The sequence below is a fragment of the Patagioenas fasciata genome, chromosome 8 (assembly GCF_037038585.1).
Source record: "Patagioenas fasciata isolate bPatFas1 chromosome 8, bPatFas1.hap1, whole genome shotgun sequence".
In the NCBI taxonomy this organism is placed as follows: domain Eukaryota; kingdom Metazoa; phylum Chordata; class Aves; order Columbiformes; family Columbidae; genus Patagioenas; species Patagioenas fasciata.
Genome location: NC_092527.1, coordinates 39593270 through 39617374, shown reverse-complemented (window position 1 = coordinate 39617374; position 24105 = coordinate 39593270). Strand labels below are relative to the sequence as shown.

The 24105-nt window shown below is 45.7% G+C and overlaps 1 protein-coding gene across 4 annotated transcripts in view; it reads left to right on the top strand.

The window, feature by feature from the left end:
- Positions 1–24105, top strand: part of CTBP2 (C-terminal binding protein 2) — a 135370-nt gene that overhangs the window by 78749 nt on the left and 32516 nt on the right. Inside the window, exon 1 of one of the 4 annotated variants that reach the window (XM_065842840.2) lies at positions 11159–13115. The exons of the other annotated variants lie outside the window; for them this stretch is intronic. Coding sequence (XP_065698912.1) covers positions 11429–13115 — 1687 coding nt within the window. The 5' untranslated portion in view covers positions 11159–11428. Of the gene's footprint in view, positions 1–11158; positions 13116–24105 lie in introns of those variants that run through there. 4 annotated transcript variants of the gene reach the window in all.

The window sequence follows — 24105 nt, the reverse complement described above, 5'->3', positions numbered from 1 at the left end:
ATTTATGAGTCAGTTAAGCTTTCAACACACGCCCTGGAAGTGGCAGCCCTGAGATGAACAAGAAGCAAAGAGAAAAAATAATTGCATGGCCAAGCGAGCCCAGACATTTTCTGATAAGAGTTTTTGCTTCAGGATTTGTCACTATCCAGTAGGAAATCATGTCTTTACATGTCAGTTTGTGCCACCGAACCCATCTGTACTTTGCAAAATAACAGAATTGTTTGCAGTGCCAAACAAGCCATTCATATTCTTTGTTTTCTTCCAGGTCCTTTGATATGTCTAATGGCCGATAAATGCCGGCACAGTCACATAATACTTTTCAGTGGTTAATACATGAGTCTCTCGGCTTTTTGACTTATTGACTTATATTCTGAGTGGCACCCTAGTGTCCTCTTCGGATGAGGCTTCTCTGGTGCTACCCTTAATTCATATTTCCTTTCAGAATTCCGCGAGCATTTACATTCCAGTCACATCTGTGTGTGGCCCTGACCCTCCGCACCTCCTCCTTTATCACAAGTGTGATGGGGCTGAGGGACCTGGGGGTTCAGCTGGAGAACAGGAGCTGAGGGGAGACCTTCTGATCTCTGAACTGCCTGAAAGGAGCTTGGAGCATGGAGGGGGTTGGTCTCTGCTCCCAAGTAGCAAGTGATAAGAGGAAACTGCCTCAAGTTGTGCCAGGGGAGGTTTAGATTGGATATTAGGGAAAAATTCTTTATGGAAAGGGCTGTGGGGCATTGGAACAGGCTGCCCAGGGCAGTGGTGGAGTCACCAGCGCTGGAGGGGTTTAAAAGACGTATAGATGAGGTTCTTAGGGGCATTGTTCAGTGCTAGAGTTAGGTTATGGTTGGACTCGATGATCCTGAGGTTCTCTTCCAACTGAAGTTATTCTCTTATTCTATTCTATGATCAGTGGATGTGGAGCACCTTGGTGGATATTGATGGCTCCAAGATAGGTCTGAGTCCTTTAACAATATAGTTAGTCTTGAAAATCTTCAATAAACACCTTCTTGTGATACACCAGGTAGCCGCGATGGTGGTTTTCTCTCCGTTGTCATGTTTCCCCCTTGATTATGTGGCCATGCAAAGGAAAAAGAACAGGAGTGTTTGAGTGATGTACTTGCATTTTCAGTCTGAAGCAGGAAGGTCAAGATGAACCTGGAAACATCTTTGTTCGTCCAGCAGCCAGTTGGGTTGGTTGCTTGTTATCTGGTTGTGGCATCTGCAGTTTGCTGGGTTTAGACCAAGCTGCGTGAGGCTGGTTAAGTCACTTCAAGGGTGGACAGAAATTCTGAATTCCACATTTCCACCTGTGATGGAGACCAATGCAAACCACATCCAGTAATATTCGAATAACTATAGTGCGTAATGCTAGGTATTCTGGTAAGGATCTGTGGCAGGGGTGCTTTTTACCTGCTGTTTATTTCAGTTTATCATCCACAAAAGCGGACTTAATATTCACACCATCAATTATGGCTTGTGGTGCGCATTCTTATTCTTAAAATCTTGTCATTAAAAAAAAAGCAGAACAACTCTCAATAGAATTTCCCCTGAAGAACTGCAGTGGTTCTGGCTTTTCAGCAGTGTTTGAACAGCGTGTTCTTGAGGTCTGGGCTCCCACACCGTTAACAGGAGAGTATGGGATAATCCTCATTCAACAACTAGAGGCCATTCGCGCAAAAAACAGAGGAATCTTGCCATAGAAGCAGATGGGAAAATGTATTTAAAAACTACAAGGCTTTCAAAATGAAAAGTTGCACAAGCAACCTGAATTCTGGCGTTCTCTCCTTTTCCAGACCTTAGTGTTTTGTTAACGTGGTATCGTGTAGGAAATAATCAGTGATAAGACATTGTGGTACATGTCACGCCAGAAAATGAATGGTTTCAATGCTCAGCGTCTCCGTTTGGGACCATTGCATGGCTGAGGGTCTCAGGAGAGACTGGACAACTCTGGAAAGGAGCTGCCTCCAATTCTTGCTCCTTTGTATCATGTAACCGTGGCCAAAATGAGCACGTTTGACATCTGGGTGGAGGAATTTTCTTCCATTCTTGCAAATTTGAATGCCAAGTAGCATCTGATAATACTTATTTTTACTGCTTAGAAATAGAATCCTATTATCTCAGGAAATTCTTATCACCACTAGTCATTTGATGAGAAACAATGAGTTAAAGATGATATCAAGTGTGGAAGAAACTGCATGTCCTGAGTAAAAGCGACTTATTTAGAATAAATATAGACCTTTCTTTTCTTTTCCTAGTGGTTTTGAGTTTCTTTGTTCCATGCAGATAAAACAGTACAAGGATTTCCCCCCCAGAATAAAGCTTTTAATATGTTTTTAAGTTTCCACCTCAAAGCACATAAACTATGAGGCTTTTTAAGGAAGGGTTGCTTGCCACATTTTGCCTAGGGAAAAGCAGAATGAGCTCGTCAGATCCTCTGCTGTTGCAGCCTGTGCTGACCGAAGGTCTCTCTGCCTGCTCCTGGTGTTTGATTCTGCTGAGAGTCCATATGAAGTTCTTTAGGCTTTATGGAGGTTTCAGAAAATCCTTTCAAATTCACACAAAAGCTGGGTTACACCTCATTTTACCAACACGGGCAGTGAAAAGTCTGCCATCCAGCAGTGCTCTTAATTACTCATTTGCTGATAGAATAGCATAGCAAGTTTGGGAATTGTCATTAACAGATTTTGTTAAAATGTTTAGATTTCTTTAAAAATCAGACAGAATCCTATGGATGAAGAAGGTCCAAACAACATCGGTGGGTTCACAGACATTATTCAAGCTTCTCGACCTTATTCTGTGATTTTCAACCCTTTTGCTGTGCTGAATGAAGAGCTCTTTATATTTGCAAGTGGACGTTTTGTGCGTTGGGATGGAGGAGCTGCGCAGCTCCTATCTACAGCTGTGCTGTTGTCTTTAGAGCATGGAGGCAGCTCTTCCAGTTCTGGGTTGATTTTTTTATATATACATGTACTTATATGCAGTCTGTCATGGGGGGATATGCATGATGAGATATAGGACTTGAGCCAGCTATGAAACCAGCCTGACAAAATCCCCCAGACATCCAGGAAAGGGTAAGATACATTTAGATAAGGTTACAGGCAAGAAATTCATTAATTTGCTATGCAACTCTTTCTTTGTAATAGATACATGACTCAAGCTATTGGAAGAAGGAGAAATTCCCTTTCCCCAAGACTTGAGTGCTATATGCACAGAAATAGGAAAAAATACTTCTTTTGTGTTTCCTTGCATTTAAGCCAACATTTATGGTAACTTAACGCATGTCTAGCTCTTAATTCTGCCTTGTATTTTTCCATTTTCCCCAGCCCTAAGACAAGGTTCCATGTAACACGCTTTATAACTTCATGTCATTAATTAGGAAACAATTACAACCGATGACTTCAATACCATCAACTTAATTTTCATCCCTACCACATTTCCCATTTAAATTAACTGGTTTATGGATTAACATGTTGTCATCGTATCTGGGTTTTTCCTCCTTACTCTAAATCCTCCCCCGCATTTAAAGATTACTCAGAAAAATGATAATAACCCCAGAATATGCAACGAGAAGCCACTTTAAGGGGTTGTCGGAGCAGCGGCCTCGGGCCAACCCTGTCATGTATTCCTGAGCTCCGGAGAAGAAGCAGAAGCCGCCTCCAGCATCCAGGGGGTGGAATTTGGCTGCTTTACCTCTTCCAAATATGTGGTGTGATGGGAAATGATCAGTCCTTGGGGACAGATGAGAAAAGGATGGATTTTCCTTCAAAATACCAGAAAAAAACTTGTATGTAACTCCAAAGTTAGAATCCTTCAAGGAGTGATGACGGTTGGATCTGGACCAGATTTTTAGGTTTGATTCTGACTCTACTGAATATTTACCAGCAAATATTTTGACAGGAGTTGGACATCTGGCTATACTAAGAGATAGCTGCAGAGAAACAAATTACACAACTCTTCTATTTTTTTTGTATCCATGAACAGATGTAAGGGATCCAAGTACCCAAACAGTGGAGGTTTTTATTATGTCTTTTATATCTGAGAGCTTTCTTCAAAGAGCAAGCTTTCTACAGTTGGTTGTGCGTTCGTGTTGCCTTAAAATTGAATGGCATCGATCATTTCTTACAGCCGCTTTTATATAGTCCGTTAGCTTAACACTTAATTTGGTTTGTCTTGTTTTAGATTGTCTTCATAATACAAGAGCAGCAACGCTCTCTGCTGCCATCTAGCACCTCAGAACTTACTAATCAGCAACTTCAGTTCACGAAATACCCTTTAGTTCAAGATTGACACTTATTTTTGAGAGAAAATAGCACTGCTGCCTGTTAATGGTAACAAGTATTCGACTGAATCAGTAAATGAAGCCAAACAAGGGATGCGAGGCTGGTGGCTTCGGTGTCGGGTTGTCCCCATCAGGGACCCTGTGACCGTCCCCATGGGTGCTGAGGGGCCACAGTAACATGTACCTGCAGATGTGGTACACTGATTTGATTATTGCAATACAATAATACGAAACACCGATCTTTCAAAAAAGCAGTGCATAAATATATTTTTTAGCTAAAGTAATATTTGTAATATCCTGTTTTGGTTTGGTTTGGGTTTTTATCTGCGTTGGGAAATAAATGTTTCAAGCTCTTGGCATCATCAGGAGAAGTAAGGCCGAGAGACACCCTGGGCCCCAGCCTGTTTATCTCCTCAAGACCATGTTACAATCTAGTAATTAATTAATCTTCATGCAAAGCCCAGACATGCATGGCAGAGTTGAGAATTACAATATATATTCATTTAACAATGGCTTTCTCTACTGCTTTCTGGGACAGATATAATTCCCATGCTTTTCATTACATGTGCTATTTAAGTCTTGATCCTGAATTCTTATTAAAAACGAGGAGATTTGACCTCAAAGTCTAATACTCAGTTTTGGAGACAAGGTGCTTGATGTGATTTCTAGAGGATTATTTTTGAGAGTATTCATAGATTAGATCTTTGCAAATAGTGGAGGGATGTACCTAATGAACCTTGTTCAGCATCCAGGTTGATTTCTGTTTTGTGGTCCTTGCAAGCGTGTAGTTTTGTGGTGTAGGGATACATCTGATATTTTGATTATCCCTTTGTTGATGCAGGAATGTGACAACGCTGCTTCTGCTCACTTTTATTGGAGCCTCCCCACGCTTGAAGGCAAAATATTTTCTGATTGAAGTTTCAGGAGCTTGTAGGGCTCATCCCAATGGTTCAAATCGTGTTTTACAGCTGGGCTTCTTGGTTTTAGCTGTAAGTGGGTTTTAGATGATGTCTATAATAGCTTCCTGCATTTGTTACTTGCAATTTGGTTTTTCATCCTGGATGGCAGATCACCATGGATTTGCCATAGGTGCAGGATAACGCGAGGTGATAAGTTACCATGTGCTCATCAGGGTGTTATTCTGCGATAAATACAAGGTAACTGGCAGTATGGTGCCCTTCAGTGAAAATGGGTGAAATACCTCCATCCAAAGAGTTCCTGGGATGTGGTAATGGCTGAAGTTGTGGCACAAGCTGGTCGGGATGGTGGGAAGGAGCCCATCTCCTACACCACATTCCGTGTGAGCAGAGCGAGGCACAGGAAAGCAGCAGAGAGACGAGCGGGCAGGTCTGCAGGGATCAGGTAAAGAAGTCAGTGTAGTTTCGTGATGTGAAATGCTGCTCAGCACCACGCCGGCTGGTGTGAGCGGAAGAGGCTTCGCATCCTCTCTCGTCACATCAGCCTGTGGGGTTTTGGGGGGATTCTTGGGAAATCGCTCAGAATGTCACTGCAATACTGCGCCGTCCGTTTTGAGAGTAAATATCTGCTTTATTTGGTGTGGGAGGCGGGCTCTTTTGCTGTGCCCCCACATTTATTTAGGGATGATATTAAGCTATTATTTTCCATATGCGTTGAGTTACAAATGGATGTAAGCTTTTGGGTTTTGCTTTCAAGCCATCAAAATACAGAGTTACACGAGGCAATGATTGTTTAATAACCGACTGATCTTAAGAGTGTTTTGTTGTAACGCACCAAGTTGGTATTTGAGTGTGTTTTGTTGAGCTTACAAAGCATCTATGCTTTTGGTTTGGAAATTGGTAAAAGCATGTGGCATGGCTTCAAGTGCTGAGTGCTTTCAGATGCTGTTCTGTTCCTTTGATTATTGAAAATTATTCCAGCACAATCCTGCTAATTTTCTCTTTGTACTCCTCTAATTTCAGGAGACTGTTAGAAAGTCCATCTAGGCAGAGTGCTTATTGCCACTGCGAGAGAGATTTTTGCAGAGCCAAATTTTAGCGAATGCAGTAATTTCCAAGGGCTTGGAACATTTTCTTTCTGCTTTTCTTCTCTGCTTTTCTTTTTTTGTTGTTGCGTTTTTTTAATTTCTGCATGTGCACCACTTGCCGTGCCTGCTATTCCTTTTCCCGTAGCATCCATTGTATGTACCACAGTGTAGTTTAGCACCGACTCATTTCTGTTCCCCTGGCATCCTGCAAACTGATGGTAGGAGGACGATGTTCAGAAGAACTTCCCGAGCTTTGGGGGTCGTTACTTGATGTGGAAGGGGAATCTGCGAGGGAAAAAATAAGCAATTTAATCACTGACAGTGCCAGAGCGGAGTATAAAGGCTGGGTGTCCTGGTACCTCCTCTCTCCATTAACATGGGATGTATTTGTTCTCTAGAGGATTTTTCACTTCCAGGGGTAGGATTCCTTTGCCTTTGAATATTGCCTTTGCAATACTGATGCACCTTGATGGTTTTTGTCAGAAATGACATTTGGCATATTCATGGCATTTTTTCTCTCCCAGAAGGAAATAATTTGGGAGGAAACATCAACATATTACTACATTTTTTTTTTTCCAATAGAAACAAGATTCATATTTGTAGTTGAGAAGTATTTTACAATAATAAAAAGTAAAACTAAGACCGATCTGTACTATTTTGATGCACAGAGTAATTTTTCCAGCAACTTGCTTTTAAAACTTGTAATGAAAATTTTTACATCAGCGTGAATGGAATTTCACATCCAACCTCTCCTGAGTCAGGGCTACAGACAGCAAAAAATGTTGTTTACACAGTTGTGTTGCAGGTTTAGCATCCTGGCTTCTTGGCATAGGTTTGATTTGTAAAACAGCCTCTCCTCATGGGAAGATCACGGCACTTCCTAGCACTAAGGTACTTGTTTCATATCCACCGTGAGTTGTTTCCAGAACCAGATTTCACACCATCCATTTTTAAGCGTGGTGTTTAAACGATGTGCCCACCTTTCTTCTACTCGGTTGTTCCATTTTTTCAGAGCAGGCTTATTCTGTGGTCATTGTATCATAGCAAAATTTACCATGTATTAGATCAACACTAAGCTGAAACTCAGGGTATTAACTCAAAACTGCGTTTTTCACGTGATCTGAAATACCAAAGCATTTAATCTCTTGATCAGCTTTTTTTTTTTTCTTTTGTATGTGGTTTTTTACCCCCAAATACCTCTAGAATTAACAGATAAAGGGACAAACAAATTTCCGCCTGTCCTGCAGTCCTTGGTCTCCCCCTCATGTCGGGAATTCCAGCACTGTCTCCTCTCAGTTATGGGCTCGGTTATGTTGGGTTGTGCCCGGGTGCCTCCATGGCCTCCCTTGGCCATTGCCGCCTGCATCTGAGTTCCGAAATAGCTACGGAGTGACGGGAATTTGCACAAATGCTGCTTTTGTGAGTGCCAAAAAAAAAGGAAAAATAAAAGACCCTTACTGTCCATCCATAAATATTCCATGCGGATCATTTCTTATTGATTGATTGCTGCCGAGGTGGCACGGGAGCCTGCCCGGCTCCACAGCTCCTGGGCACATCTTCCCCGCTGGCCGTGGTTGGGAAGATGTGGTTGGTGGTGGCTCTTGCTCCTCCAGAGAGGACATCTGGGGATGTCCTGGGGAACAACCCCAGGTTCCAGTATAAGTTGGGGAATGACCTATTAGAGAGCAGTGTAGGGGAAAGGGACCTGGGGGTCCTGGGGACAGCAGGGTGACCATGAACCAGCACTGGGCCCTTGCGGCCAGGAAGGCCAATGGTACCTGGGGTGGGTTAGAAGGGGGTGGTCAGTAGGTCAGAGAGGTTCTCCTGCCCCTCTGCTCTGCCCTGGGGAGACCACAGCTGGAATATTGTGTCCAGTTGTGGCCCCTCAGTTCCAGAAGGACAGGGAATTGCTGGAGAGAGTCCAGCGCAGCCACCAAGATGCTGAAGGGAGTGGAGCATCTCCCGTGTGAGGAAAGGCTGAGGGAGCTGGGGCTCTGGAGCTGGAGAAGAGGAGACTGACGGGGGGACTCATTAATGTTTACAGATATATAAAGCGGGAGTGTCAGGAGGATGGAGCCAGGCTCTTCTCGCTGACAACCAGTGATAGGACAAGGGGCAATGGGTTCAAACTGGAACACGAGAGGTTCCACTTAAATTTGAGAAGAAACTTCTTTATGGTGAGGGTGGCAGAGCCTGGCCCAGGCTGCCCAGGGAGGTTGTGGAGTCTCCTTCTCTGCAGACATTCAAACCCGCCTGGACACCTTCCTGTGGAACCTCCTCTGGGTGGGATTGCACTGGATGAGCTTTGAGGTCCCTTCCAATCCCTGACATTCTGTGAGTCTGTGGTCCGCCCCTTGGCTGCAGGGTGCAGGTCCTATGGCCCCTGGTCCTGCACGTTGTCCTCTGCTTGGCTTGGAGCGCAGGAATAGTTAATTTGTTCCATTGAGGTCAGCGCGTATGGGATAAATCATCCATATGCATGAGTGTTCCCAGCGGTAGGTTTGAAGGTCAAGTTGCCTTGACGCGGATGTGAGAAGAGCCCATCCTTCTGCCCCGGGGCTGTGGGGTTGGCCGGGCTGGTCTGGCAGCCCGGGGTGGTTTGGGGTGCCCAGGCATGCGGCTGCTCCCACACATGGGCTGGAGGGAGCTGGAGATGGGTCCTCTGGTCCTGCTGTCACCCGTGGGTGACAGGGTGCGGCCACCAGTCTGTTGAGTTGGGCGATGTCTCTTTTGTGTGTCTGTCATACAACTCAAGGACTTCTTAAGGGTTTTGTTTGGTTTTTTGGAGATCCTAAATGCTCAGAGCTCCCCTCTGCCTTCCCTCCCAGATCAGCATTTTTGAAATGTAATTTCCCTGTGGCGTGGTTTTTCCCATTGTCAACCAGGGGCCATGTTCATTAGTGATTTCTTTGAAGACAATGGTGGAAGATGCCCTTGATCTACAGACCAGGATTTCATTGTATTTTCATATACATTTTTGGTAGCTTTCTTCTGCTGCTTCAGAACAAACAAAAGGCACACATCTCACTGTATCCAGTTGGGAATACATTTTATTCTTTAGCAAAATGTTGTTGTAATAAAATGTTTTTGTTTGTTAAAATGTTCTCTGCTTTATTTATAAGCCACAAATGCGCCTTTCCATTTTGACTCTCACAAAAGAAGAAATTTTCCAATGTGCCTTAAGTTTGTTAGTTAATTCAATATGATGCCAATCAGATATTCTCTGAGAATTGCATAAATAATCTTTTGAGGCCCATGTTTTGCGTGTCTGTATAATATCCAACATCATCTTAAAGACTGTGGTTCTTAGGGATGGAACTGGAGGAGAGAATGTTTGAAGAGGATTTATAATATTTACTGCAATAAAGAAATTTAGGGATTACTCAAAGATCCTGTCAGTATTTGGGTCAGAAATACAGCCCAGAGGTATTAGTATGATAGGCAAGTATAAGCATTAGACTGTATTAGTGATTTAGCTATCGTAATAGCACAATGGTCTGTCATGTGATGGCGAGTGCACTAAACATTTATTGTGGATTAGCCAGAAAAAATGCACAAGCTCTCTTGCAAACACACGCGGGAAGGTGGCTGATGCTGCTTTTGCTGGGTCCCTCCTGGAAGGGGCACGTTGGACGAGAAGAAATTTGTGATCGCGGAAACGAAAGGCAAAATCATTTCCTTCCCAGTTCTTTAATTAAAAAAGGAAAATGTCGCTTCACTAGCAGTGGTTAGAAAATAAGTAACGGTTGACCTATTCTTCTTTGTAAAGGAATATTGGAGCATGAGCAGCGTGTGGTAGTTTACATACATGTTTTGGGGAGCCACTTTGGTATCTCCTCTGAAAACTCTGATTAGATGTGGAAATCTTTATTACATTCCCAAATACCAATTTTCTGTGGTATGATTCCATCTAAATCCTTCTGCCTATGCTAAGTGTAAAAAAAAGCTTAATCCATATGAATATTGAAATACAGCTAGATACAAATTGAGTTTTGTCTGGTATTTCTGTGTGTTTTCCCATCTCATAAACAGAGTTTTTCCAGAGGAAGCTGGAGATAATAGGCAGAAGTCTACTATTCCTTTTTGCTTTGTAAAACCAGGCTTTAGATCCTTTGATCCTCTCCTCCTTTTCCATGACCTCTGCTAGGTTCTTAAAATTATACATTCCAGGTTACACCTCCACAATTTTCTGTCCTGGGCTGATGAAAGGATTTGCGTATTATGGTAATAATGTAAAAAATCCTTTTGGAGCCTAGTTAGTAATTTGAAACTGCAACCAAAAAAAAAAAAAAAAAAGTAATTTCCAAAGCAAATTACAATATTCATAAAGTGTTAACCAGATACCTAACTAATTTCTAATTGCGCTCGTATTCTTGAGTATCTTGCATTGCCCTTTTTCGAGGCCTGCCTGCTCGCTCCCGTTTCATTTGTCCTTTGCTGTGTGCAGTGGATTAGCATTTCATCAGGGTGGATTAAGATTGAGCTGACACTGAAGCTTTCCTTTTTATTTTTACATGCGCGCGTGTGGGGACGAGCAGCTACGTGCACGTTCCGATATCCGGCTGCCCGTTCCTGGTGGGCGCTGGTGTGGACGGGAGCCCTGAGCTGACGAGCAAGGAGAAAACTGAAATGGATGAAACTTGTGTTAAAAAACCAACGTGCACACAACAAATAAAAACAAAGTCAGTCCCCGGGGAGAAATTGCATTGAGGTTGCCGGCTGGGTCGGCGTGGGAGATTTCATCGGGCTAAAATGATGTCACATGGAGCGAGGGCTTTAGTGGTTTTATTTAGCTCCTAATCCCCACACACGGCTCGGCCAGTTGTCCATGTGCGCGCCGTCCCCGGCGGCAGAGGATAAAGCATCTGGGCCGAGCGCGGCCGCACCGCGCGGGAAGGGTCTGTCCCTCCCCGACCCGCAGCCAGAGCGGGCGGCAGCCGCCGCCCCACGCTTCACCTGCTAAGGTTTCGAAGAATTAATAATTCAGGCAACGCTTTGAAAGGTAAAACCGCCCGTCGGTGGTTTCTGAAGTCCCGGGAGGGCTCAGGCGGAGCACGGTCTGGTTTGGATGCGCACCGGTGAAGCGCTGACAAGGAAGGTGCCTCCTCTTCTCCGTTTCGGTGAGAGCAAGCGGCCTCGTGGCGATGCCCATCCCCAGCAAGCACCCCAACATCGGCCGCTCGCAGAGCTGGGACGCTGCCGGCTGGTATGAAGGCAACTGGGAGAGTGAGAACGCCTTCGAGTACCAAAGGCTGCCGGGCCGGAGGAGCTCTCTGACCTACGGCGGCGAGGGCGGCTGGTATGAGCCACCGCGAGCGAACGATATCATCTTGCAGGGCGGCGCGGAGCTGAAGCAGGAGGCGTACCCGTACCAGGATGCCGCCTTCGCCCCCGGGTCCCTCCGGAAAGGCTCCGTCCCTGACTTCACCTACTGTGACCGACAGGCAGCCATGGCAGGCCGGGGCTCGCTGCCACCCCAGGATTACTACAGCGACCCATCCCTGTCAGCTCGGTCACCCAAGGACCCTCGCTGCTACCGCGACCACGTGGTGAACCGCCCGCTGGCTGGCTACGGGGCACCGGGCAGCCGACTGTCCTGGGACCAGGCCCCGGGGCGCCCGCCTGCCCCGCCGGAGGCCGTCCGCCTCTACAGGGACCCTAAGGTGGCCCTGGACGGGCAGCGGATGCGCGGCAGAGATGTCTCCCCGGCACGGTACGGCACGGAGCCCCCTGGCCCACGGTATGCGGCAGAGCCGCCCACCTTCTCCGGCAGACAGGCCTATGGTGATGGGTCAGAGCGGCCCCCCGAGCCGGCGGGGGCCAGGCAAGCTGTCCCCACCTGCCTGGTAGTGGACCCCACCAGCGGCACCAGTGCTGGCTACGGGCCAGGCCGGGAGAGCGGCAGTGCCAAGGGCCCCTACGACAGCTATGAGGTGGCGGTGGCGACCCCTTCCCACCCCCCGGTGCCCCCTGCCTTCCCCGGGCCCGAGGGGAAGAGGAGCTTCGACCCCGAATTCGTAGCGCTGCTGCGTGCCGAGGGCGTCTCGGAGAGCACCTTCGCCGCCCTGCTGCAGCAGGGCTTCGACTCCCCGAACCTGCTGGCCATGATGGAGGAGAACGACATCAAGTCGGTGGCTCCGAACCTGGGGCAGGCCCGCGTGCTCTCCCGCATTGCCCACAACTACAAGGCAGAGATGCAGCTGCAGAGGCAGGAGCGGAGGAGCGGGGCACTGCGCCCCAGGACCCGCTCCAACAGCTTCAGCCACCGCAGCGAGCTGCCGGGCGACTACGGAGCGCCCCTCGGCTCGGTGCCCGCCACGGACGGCCCCGCCGCCCCGCAGCCTCCTCTGCAGCCCATCTCCCCGAGAGGGGGGGAGATGCACCGCCGGCCGTCCAGCGCCCCAACCCAACACCTACTGGAGACCACCACCTACCCCACCTCTGTGGGGGCTCAGGGGCCACACTTTCTCCCTGGTTCTGGATACAATACCCCCTTGCCTTGCAACACGCACCCGCGTCCAGCCTCCACCTACTCTGCTCCAGCCGGCATGCCCATGACCACCACCAACCCGCACCCCAGCCCCAAAACGGCCTACCCCACCACCTACACCGTCCCCATGGAGCTGATGAAGAGGGAGCGGACCACGGCAGCGTCGCCAGCGCCCAGCCCGCACGGCAGCCCGCAGCTCCTCCGCCGGCCCGGAGCACCGGGGAACGGCGGCCTGGCGCCCACCGGACCCGCTTTCCCTGCCCAGCCCTCCCCGTACCCAAAGCTCAGCAGGCGCACCGGCCCCCCCGTCATCGTCTCCACCATGGCATCGCCTGAACCAAGTAAATTCCGAAGGGGCTTAGCCCATACGGTAGTTTAGAACCGCTTTGTTGGTGCTTACTTAACCCTCCAGAAACCACAGTTGAATATATGGGGGTTTCATGCCTAAATATTAGACGCTTTCCTATTTAGCGAAGGAGGGAAATGGGATTTCTTCACAGGGCTGTGCTGGCTGTGCGGAGCTAAAGATGCTGGTTTTCTCTCTGTGCTTAAATTCCAAATATTTTATTTGTTTAGCCAACTTCAGCTAAGAGTGAGCGGTATTTCATATAATGCTTCCAGGGTTAATCTTGCCGTTCCTGTTGTTTGTAGAGAACGGGAGATTAGATACTGTGCTGGCTGAGCAATTAGGACTACAGGGTTTGCTGCAGATTGACTTTTTACTGCTGTTATCAGGCACAAATGTGTTCCTCCGAGGAAATAGTTGGCATTGTTTTGACTCAATTCATCAGAGAGCTGATGGTGTTACTTGAGAATTGACTTACCTTTGGCCATTACCTGAGTCTTTTCTTTTTATTATTAATTTGCTGTTTTATCAGGCATACAAAATAAACCCCTTGATTTCCTTCTAGAGATGCCTGTAAGTGAAGCGATGTAGCTGTTAAAGTAATAGGTCTGTGCTTAAAACTAAAAGCCTGTCATTAAGCAGCAGAACAATAAAAATGAATAGTGGCCCCTGCTTTCCCCCCTGCCTGCTCCAAGTGCTCAGGCCCTTGGCTGCTGGGATGTGAAGGTGGATGAGCCGAGCAGGTTCCTCTCCTCCGCTTCGGAGGTGTACATTGATGATAACACTCAGCCTGACAAAAATTAGCCCCCAAAATCACACTGCAAAGTATGAGGAGATTTGGCCAATCCATTCCTTTGTGGCTCGACTGTTTTTGAAAGAAATCCCTTGAAATGTTCTTCCCGGTGGTGACTCTGAGCGGGGAATTTTATCCCTGTGCAGTTCAGCTGAACTCCCATGCAAACAAGTCTCAAACAATGTGCTGTACCCGCGCACACGCACAAAGCTTTAATAAAAGGATACCATTTATAGGCATAGAGACGGTGCCAAACTGGTGATGCCATTCCACAGGAATCTAAATAAAGAATGATTTTGTGAGTGGAAATGATAAAGTTGTCAAAATGCAGACACTTGGCGCACCCCGTTCCCTGGCTCACCATAATTACACAGCTAGGAAGTAGATGCTGTTTCTTTTGTGCTTATGCATCCTTTATTTAGCTGGTATGATGTATTGATTTCTAAAAAAACGCTTAAATATCAGGCGTCACGTTCTTGGTGACATGCCATAAAAAAGAAAGGATGGACTGGCATAATGTGGGGAGCGCAAATACGTCCATTTATTTGCATTACGTCTGATTGAGCCGGTTGGTGCCGTGAAAGCCCTGGTGCGAGGGACCGCTGGAGCACAGGCATTGGAACGCTCTCCTCCGCCATGAGAAACGTTCCGTGTGTCTTGTGTGAAAACGGCAAACCCTATTCTCTAAAAAATCTAGATATTATCCCTTCCCTTTAGGAGAATTACTGGCGCACAACAAGAGGAAGCCGGCGGCATTTCTGTGCTGCTGAGCTCCTTCTTGCTACTCGACCCTTTTTTATTTTTTGCCTTTGACCAACTCATTTGCATGAGGATGACATTTGTTGCTCCAGTAATTTCATCTGATAATGGCCAGCTTGCAAAGCGGATCTGAAAACATATTCCTTAATTATGTGTTGCTAAGCAACGAGAGGGTTTGGCCATAATCACAGAAAGATTATCTTCTCATTGAAGTCCCTGAAAGGTTTAGCTGAAGTAGGACCTGTTAAATTGCCTTCATTTTTATTTACTTCCCCTTTTTATTTTCCAAATAGCCTGAGAGGTCTTCTTCCTGTTAAACTATATTTTAAAAGTAGAAGCCAAGGTAAGACGCACGGCAAATGGAAGGATAGGGATGAAAAATGGAAGGCGTGGTGGTTTGTAGACGTTTGGGCTGTGTTGAGGAATTGCTCTTTAAGGAACAACATTGCTAAGGAGTGTTCACACTTACACATGAGGTGATAAGCGAATGTTACAAATATGTTAAGATGTTTTTAAAACATTGAGCGGATGACAGAAGCTTGACTAAATCCAGGAAAATCATATTTGCCAGCAGGAAGAGACAGGATGCGTTTTTCGGAACGACGAGCCTTCTCGTGGCTGTAGCTGTGGATACTTGAATTGCAAGGTGAAAGCAAGTTCAGTATTAAACTCTGCCTCTAAACGGCTGGAAATGTTTTCTGTCGGTCTAGCTTTATGTCTTCTCGGTCAGTGGAGGGTTATAAAATGTATATTATAGTCCAGTGATGTTTTGAAGCTTGTTATATCGATAGGGGTTTAAAATAGATCATTTCAGTTATTTTTAGAGTCTCGTTGGACTATGTGTTGTAGTCTTTCTACAGTGAGTTGTTTCTAGATACCCGATTTATGGTTTTATGCTGAGCTTTGGCACTCTGCACGGATTCTGCACAGCTCCTGTTTACTTTTGTCTCCTGCCCGGTGTTTCTGATGGGAGACAGCATCTTGTGCAGGGATGTAGGCACGCACCGCATGCTTATGGGTATGGATCAATAAGGGAAAATCGGCAACGAGGTTTATTACTGCAGCTTTTTAGCATTTTGTAACATTAAGAAATTAGATAAATCGCTCATCCCAGGAACATCGCAACTGTGGCTCTGGCAAAGCCGCCGCGCTCTGCGTCATCAAGACCTTGTGCGTGAAGCCATTGGGAACAGCTTCCCAAAGGAGAAATGTCCTCAGAGACAGCTGATCCCGCAGCCTGGTCATCCGTGGTGTCTCAGGTAGTGAACGCACCGAGTCATTTCAACTGGAAAAATAAACCCTGCGAAGTCTGAGCAACAAAAGTGTGTTGCTGGGGTCTGCTGGCAGAGCCGGCCTGTGGGCAACCTGCCGGGAAATAAATAGTACGGGTCAGCAAAGGTAAACCACGTCGAACCGTCACTGAGCAGATTACTGGAGCTCCACCTCCAAAGCGTGCCGTCTTCAAATTATTATATTTGCTGGTCTTTTTAATAGATTACTCAATTTATATTTATTTTAATGCAGTTTTTCAGCCTCAAAGCATTTGGCTGATAAGAAGTCTTGTATTTTTGCAGCCAACCTAGACTCGTTCCAAACGAGGGATTGGTCCACGTTTCTGTTTCTGATGTTGGATTTTGGGAACTCCAGTGAGGAACAGTGATTCGTTACCAATACGTGTCTTGGGTGGTTGTTCAAACTCTAGTTCACATATGATGGCAGGACAGCAAATGATGGCAGAGGGGTAGATGTGTCCCACAGGGATGAAGAACAAATGCAAGTCAGGTGTGTGACATGAGGAGGGAGGAGCACAATTACTTGGCTTTAAGATTTGCTTAAAAACCTGTCCAGAGTTCCTTGGACAAGCAGGTCTCTTCAGCATGAAGGGGACTCATCTTTTATCAGCTTAAAGCCCAGCTAGAAATATCTTTTACTGTGATCAGCTCAGCTCTGCTTATGCTGTTTAACACTTGATTGCGATTCTTTTTACTGGTATTTTCTACCCTGTGATAGATAAAAATTGTGTTAACCACACACCAGTTCCAGGCTGCAGCTCTTCCTGTGGGCAACCCCAAAGACAAGAGGACATAGTCAGGAGCAAGAGCTTTGATGGTTCTTCAAGGATGGTTAGAAGAGCCCATTGAGGTTGGTTGAAAGAGCAACATTTGCCCATTCTGTTAAGAGAATTGCACTGAAATTTTCATCGCTTTTTATGGGCAGGGAGAGTTTAGCGGTGATATTTCACAGACAATATACATTTCATTTCACACGCAGTATAAATAAATTTTTGATGTTGATTTATTCTTTGCCCAACGTACCATATAGCTGACAGTTCAGAAATCAGCTTTTTTTTTACTATGTTTTCTGTACAGACTGTAGCATGCAATCACAATGTATACATGTGGGGCAGCTCAATTAATAATCCAGACTGAAACGACACCAAAGGAAGCTCCGTGTACTGAATAAATCTGATGTAATTTGCACATTGACCTGACAGACCACAGCAAGCCCTGGGAGCCATTCCCAGCTAGTGTGTGACTCCAGGTAAAGTGAAGTCTGCGCCGCATTCACTGGCGAAACCATGGACTAAGGATTTTAACTGAGCTTGTAACTTCCAAACAAAAATACTTGATTGGAATAAGCAGGCGGGTCTTGCAAGTGTCTGCCATCCCAGTGGTCACGGCATCGTTTGCAAGACATTAGTGTGCAAAATGATGAGGGTGGTAGCTGGAAGTGCTCCCAGTGAGTTTGGGAAAGGGTCTCAAAGGCTCACAAGGACTCTGTGCACACTCAGTTGGGCGGATGAGTGTGTGGATGTGGGTGTGGATGTGTGTCGTGTGCGGATCTCAACATTGATGTAATCAGAATTGCTGGCGGGAGGAGGGCAAATGGCTGAAGAACGGAGCGTGCAAGAGATATGCGGAAAACCGCTTTCCTAAAATATTGACTGTCTTGGCCGGTATGTGCACGCGATTCACTGATTGCAGAGAATACACTTTTGAAAGACGTTTCTAAAGGTTGGAATACGCTTTTTATAATGATTTTATCAAAAGCAATATGAAGTGTCAAACTCATTCCTGTTGTAATTCATTGACTTTAGTGCCATGGCAATAAAAATGAATTTGGCCTGTCAGAGGAGAACACGTTGTCAGAAGCACAGGTGTTGTCATCTTCAATTTACACTCTCCTTTTACCCTCTGTCTGTAGTTCTCTATCATTGTTAGGACTTCCATATATCCAGATCATTCTCCGACTATATTTACTGACATTTTTTTTTTAGCTGTCTCTTAAGTAGTTTCCATAGCTACAAACTTAGTGTTCACAGAGGGGAAAAAATTTAGAGGTTTCTGATCATTATTGTATTAAACCTTTTATATTTCTTCTCCTTGTGTTTCTCATGCCGTGACGCTACGGACTAGTTTAATGAAAATGCTGCACGACTGAATTGTCTGTTACTTTTAAAAGCGAAGTAGGTGCTGAGCTGAATACTTAAAAAGCAGAAGACCAAAAAATCATTAAGCAAGCGATTTAGAATAAATGTTGCAGACGCAGGACATATATTAGTACAGTTTATATATAGCAACTGGCAGATGAGCTTTTGACTTTTGTGCAAAAGCTAAATAAAACCTGACGTGAACAGCATTCCACTGGCTTTTGGTGAAGAAAGCTGATATTTAACCTCTTCTGGCTGCTGTTTCTGGTGTTTTGTTAAAGGTGAAATGTTACTTGGTGTGTGGGGGTCACGTATGTTATTTATCCGTAGCAATATTGGTTCCACCTCTCCATTAGAGAGGTGCTGGACAGCTGTGTCCTGCCTTGGTGCAACCTTAGGAAGGGCTTGATGCAACCTTAGGAAGGGTTTAGTGCAACCTTAGGAAGGGTTTGGTCAGGGCTGTGCTTTGGCAGCGTGGTGGGACCCTCGAGCAGCTTTTATTAGAGAAGCAGAAGGTTTCTGGGTGTCTCTGGCAGCGCCCTGTCCGGGGGTATTGCCTCCTGCACTCACAATCCAATTAGCTGCTCTGGAGCAGGTGGAGCGGATTAGTGCCCAGCTTGCCTTCCTCCGCCCTCTCCTCCAGTGCAAAGGGTGTCAAGGCCAATAATCTGCTTAAACCTGTGTCCCATGGCACGTCGTAACACGGCCCAAGGACCACCCTCTGCCCCTTCCCCTCTGACACAGCATCCCTGAGAGGCTCCTGTGGTTCAGTTCCCCCTGCGATGGCTCCAGGTCTCAGGTAGTTTGCAAGACCTTGACCTTACCTCATTTACCAGGCATAAATATCATTTTCTTTTGCAGGTAGGGTGGTGAAGGGAACTGACCTCTCGCCACATATTGCACATGGAAGAAGAGGAGGGGCTGGGAGACGGCTGAGAGTACAGAACTCTTGCCCCAGTTCCCAAAAGCTTTATAGTCCACAAGAGGAAGGTGGTTTAGGCTCTAATCCGACAGATAAGCAGGTTGTCACTGTAAGAAGGAAACCAGCAGGGCTTACCTGGAAGGCTGGAGCCCGTGGCGATCCTTGGTAAATACTGATATGGACAGCCAAGGTGGCATGCTCCTGTTTTATTTATAGATGCAGATATATACACACATGAAAATAGGGAGAAAAACTCTCTCAGAAATATAACAGTGTATCAGCTGTTATCCGTTTGGATTGGTACTTCTGCAGAGTCTTTGTGGCTTGCCAGAAGTAACTTGTTTTGGTTATCAAGCAATTTATCATTCCATAGGCAACTTTTGCAGGTAAATAAGCAGACGGGACTTTGCTTAGACAGCAAACACGACAAGAAATCATAATTTTGGATATCCTTTCAATGAAAAAAGTGAGAAAAAGATCAAAATTGAGTTCCCATTGAAATGTTTGGCATGTGTTTTCCAGATGTGAAGGTGGTATGTGCAGATGGGTTCCTACCTCCATACCAAGGAGCTGCATGATGAAGCGTAGGGTGGTGGGATGCAAGAACCTGATGATATCCTCTTGACTTCTTTGCTCATCTTCTTAACCCTGACACGTTTCCTGACACTGGTTCTAACACTTTAAATCCCTGAGCGGTTTCAAGCCACCTCCTACACTCTGCTTTGTAAATTACCAGCCTTTTCTTTTGATGGTCCAGTCTCTTCCTGGAGACTCTCAGTGGTACCCACAGAGTGAAAAAACCCAGGAAGGGAAACATCACACACAGTGATTTGTTGTGTTTGCTGCCTTCTTCTGAATGCCTTGTTCTAAAGTTATAAATGAATATTCAAAAAGTACAGTAGTTCATATGGGTGCGTATATTTTGCTTTGTTGATGAAAGGAATCTTGATCAGTGTGCATCAAAGATAACGAGAGTATTCAGTGTGAACAGCAGAATATCAGTATCTAGATTGGCCACTGACGTTATCACAAAAGCCCGAATACAGCTTTAGTGATCCTACCTGGCCAGCAGTTGTGATTCCTATTGATCTCTAGCTTTCCCTGTCTTTGAATTGTTGTTCATGTTGAGTGGACCTGAATAAGAGTGGAAGTTGTTCTCTTGCCCGCTGCAACGTTTGGCTTAAGAATCTTAAATTTCCATTGCACTGTTGTTTGCCGCGGTCCTGGTTCTGTTTCATCCACAGTCAGGGCTAAAAGGTCCAGAAGGCGGAATTACTGTAATAACACCAATTATTGCACTGTAACGCAATGCCGAGCAACCTGTCATGCTCTGCATTAAAAATTTTCGCATCATTTGGCCGGGGAAGGTTTTTTCTGTATTTGCTGTTCATCCTAAAAGCTGGGGCTCCTGAGCAGCCGTGTGGCCAGGGGCCAAGCCCCGGTATCGTCTCACTGGTGTGTGATAAGCAAGATACAGAGATAAATCTTGTGGACCAGCAGCCCCACGCTCTGGCTCATCAGCTCTTTTTCACTCCAGTTTTCCATTCCATTTCCATTTCTCACATGAGAAAGGCCAGCCAAATTAATATTTCTGATTCCTGGAGCATTTCTTTCTGGACAAGCAGCTTCCAAAGTAGGGAAATGAGTGAAGTTGTGCCTCCATCTGAAAAACAGTAGTTTTTTCATTGATTTCAGTAGGAAAAGAATTTTATCCTCCCATGCAAAAGCAACCAGCTCCATATAACACACCTTCATTGCATTTCTTAAAATTAGATCTATGAAACCAATGGTTTCTTTAAGCAAGAGAGGCTGTAGATTTCATGCATCGAATGCCTGTGCATTATTAAAAATAATAGGTTATATCTGTCAAATGGATAATGAGTATGTTTCTTTCTCCGCTTTTCACTATTTTAATGAGTACAGGAAATGTTTGCTATTTATTTGCTTTCAGGTTTTACCAAGGAGCTCCGGAGATAATTGTGAAATGTCCAAGCGTGTATCAATATTTCATGAAGTGCTGTTTTTCCTCTGCACGTTCACGAGTTAGATCATTAGCACTGCGACTCTTATTAACAGACTGAAGCAAGGCAAAAAAAAGGAATTCCACCAAACGCTTGCAGATTTACAATTGAAAATGTCCAAAACCAAATTCAAATAGAGGGCTTACGGGTAAAAATATATACCGGCAATGTTGCTGTTTCAAATGTTGCGTGTTAAATCTGTTATATTCTGCATTTTGGGAGCTTGATGTGGAGAACACTGAGGTTTGTTGGGGTGTCTGGGGGTTTTGGCCATGCACCCAGCACTTGCTGCATGTCGGGGTGTACCTTACCCAGATAAGGTATCCATCCACATCACGCTTTGGGAAATTAAATATTCCACCTTTCTTACCAGCAGCAAATTAAATTCTGTTGAATTATTAAAGCTCAGATTGCTTTTAAATATAGTTCTTATAAGCACTATTTAGTTCTTAGTTATTTTTGCGCGGTCAGCCTGACTTTGAGGTGCAGTACTGACTGTGTGTTAACAACTATTGTTCTCCTTTGGACTTTTGCCATTTCAAAGTGGTTCGGTTGTGCGTATGGTTGAATGTTTCTATGTTCTTCATTTCTAATAGTTCGGTTTGATGTGAAATTGTAGTAATCCTGTTCTCTTTCTGATTAGGCGACTTTACCACATTTTTGGTGTACTGAGCCTAAAACTGTGATGCATCAGGCTGGCCTCTGCTCCTGTTAATGAACAGATCAGGCAGTCTCGCTATCTCCAAGAAAGAAAATAACTTAGAAAATGATCCATAGATATGGACCGAGCGTGCTCTGCTGTAGAGCGAGCGCTGTGCAATAATAATGCATAAACTATTGTGGCTTTCTGACCATTATAAATGGCTGGGTTGCCGTTTGTGCTTCACTAGGCACAACCGAGTAGCAGCTGTGCCAGGAGCAAAAATCGAGACTTTAAACTTGGTTGAATGACACAAAGTCTGAAGCATTAGCATGAAAATCTGAAAGTGTACAGAGAGCTGGAAGGCGTCTGCAAAGAGCATCCGACTCTCCTGAAACAGAAAATTGCTTCAGAGTTAGAGGTATTTAAAGCAGAAAGGGAGAAAACCTGAGGCAGAGCTGACTGTTCTACAGATGGGTTTGAAGAAGATCCTCGGATGTGGCAGAAGATGTCCGAAGTGACATATTTTGGGATAGTTTTAGGATAGTGACACTTTGGACTACAATAAACTGAAGGAGGTCACTTGTGAAAGCAAATGGCAATGTGAATCGTGGTAGCAGTTGAGGAGAAAGAGAAATGGTGATTGTGCAATATTGACACGACAGGAGCGTGTGGCGATAATGAATTTGATCGTGGTTCAATATTACAAAGTTCTAGACTGCAACCAGAGATATTTGTCAGAGGGAGGAGAGCGCTCGGGGTGAAAAACAAGTGCTTTGCTGAGTAAAAGCACCTTGTGAAGAATTTTCAGCTGTGAGAGGTGTGTAAGAGAAATGCAGAGCAGATCCATTTGACTTGTTCTACAGTGGCATGTGGAAGAGACGGAGTCTGGGAAGCTGGTAGTGAATATGACCTTTGTAACTTGTGCTTAGTGCTGAAATGGAATTTTTGTGTCTTGGTAGTTGTTTCCTGGTAGAGGATGAGCTTTGTCCTGGCAAATGTAAACGCAAGTCCCGTCCTACTGTGGCTTCTGTGCCCGGTACAGCGGTGGGACTGCTGGAGCAGCGGTTGGACACAACGCTTACCCACGGTGTTATGTCCTCAGCAGTGGTGACATCTTAGTAGTGGTGGCATTAGAGAGAAGAGGAGAGCAAACCTGACCGCGTGGTACCCATCTGTGTCCTTTCACGTGCAGGTGGGCTGAGGCAAGGAGGGGAGTGGGACAGCAAGGAGGGAGACAGGTCTTTGGCAGCCGTGAATGAAGGCAAGCACATCGATAGAGACATGTGGAAAACAGAGCTCACAGAAGGATTGGGAGAAACAACGCTGGCTGCTACAAAGCTTGGCCCTCGCGAGGTTTTGCACAGCGCAGGTTCACATTACACAACAAGTTTATGGTCCGGGAAGTTGCAGAGCACTTTAGAGCCAAAGGAGATGATGCTCCACCATTCTCCCAGGAGGACACTGAGCCACTTTTGCTCCAGGAAGGAAGAGGCGTCAGATGCCAGTAAGGAAGAAGTGCTGCTTTAACTCCTTCTGAGAAGCCTCTCGCACTCCTCCCAGAGCCCTCAGGCAGCAGAGCAGCAGCCGGCCTCGCGGAGATAAGCCCTTTGCAATGCAATTCCTGCCTTGCTTTTGGTGATTTTGTGGTTCAGCCATGGATTGCCTGCACCAGGTGCCAGGAGCGTGTGATTCCCCTCCGCGATACTCCCTGGAACGGGGAGAATCTGGCCACGCTCTGCGTACTGGGACAATTTCCTGGGGAATCTCCAATTTCCTTTACTCCCACTCTGGGAAGTTATTAGGCATGCTGAGTTAATATGCCTCTTACCTATTCGTTTGTTTAATCCGTTCAGAGGGCACATAGCCAAAGCACCACGGTACTGAACGAGAAGTGCGGACTGAGAAACGCCAGCTGCCCCGTGAGCACCGCTGAGCGTAGGCAAGGCTGGAAACTGCCCCGCAGAGCCGACGGGAGCAGCTTTCCCTCAGTGCTAACACATCTGGAGAAGTGGCAGAGGAAAGAACGAGGTAGGAGAGCTGAAGAAAAGAGAAAATAACAGAAACAGCAACAGTAAGCCAACCAAAATACTGCAGCAGGACAGGCGGTGACCTGAAGGTAGCCAGTTTCTAGGAAAGTGTTCCATGCTTGGGAACAATGCTGTTGGTAACACTCACAAAGCGTGTTTCCCATTTATTCTACACTCCTTCTCTCAGGTTGGCATAGTTATGTGCTTTGTTTGTTTGCCTCTACCTTTTACCCTTCACGGTGTTAGAAATACCCGGACTCGAGTCCATCCAAATACAGCAGTACCATGTTCAGTAAGTGGGTTGTGAGCTCTTGGGATCTGAGTGATGATTTTCAATCAGAATTTGGCAAAATAGCAAGTGAAAGTTACTTTTTTGAAAAAATTAGTCCC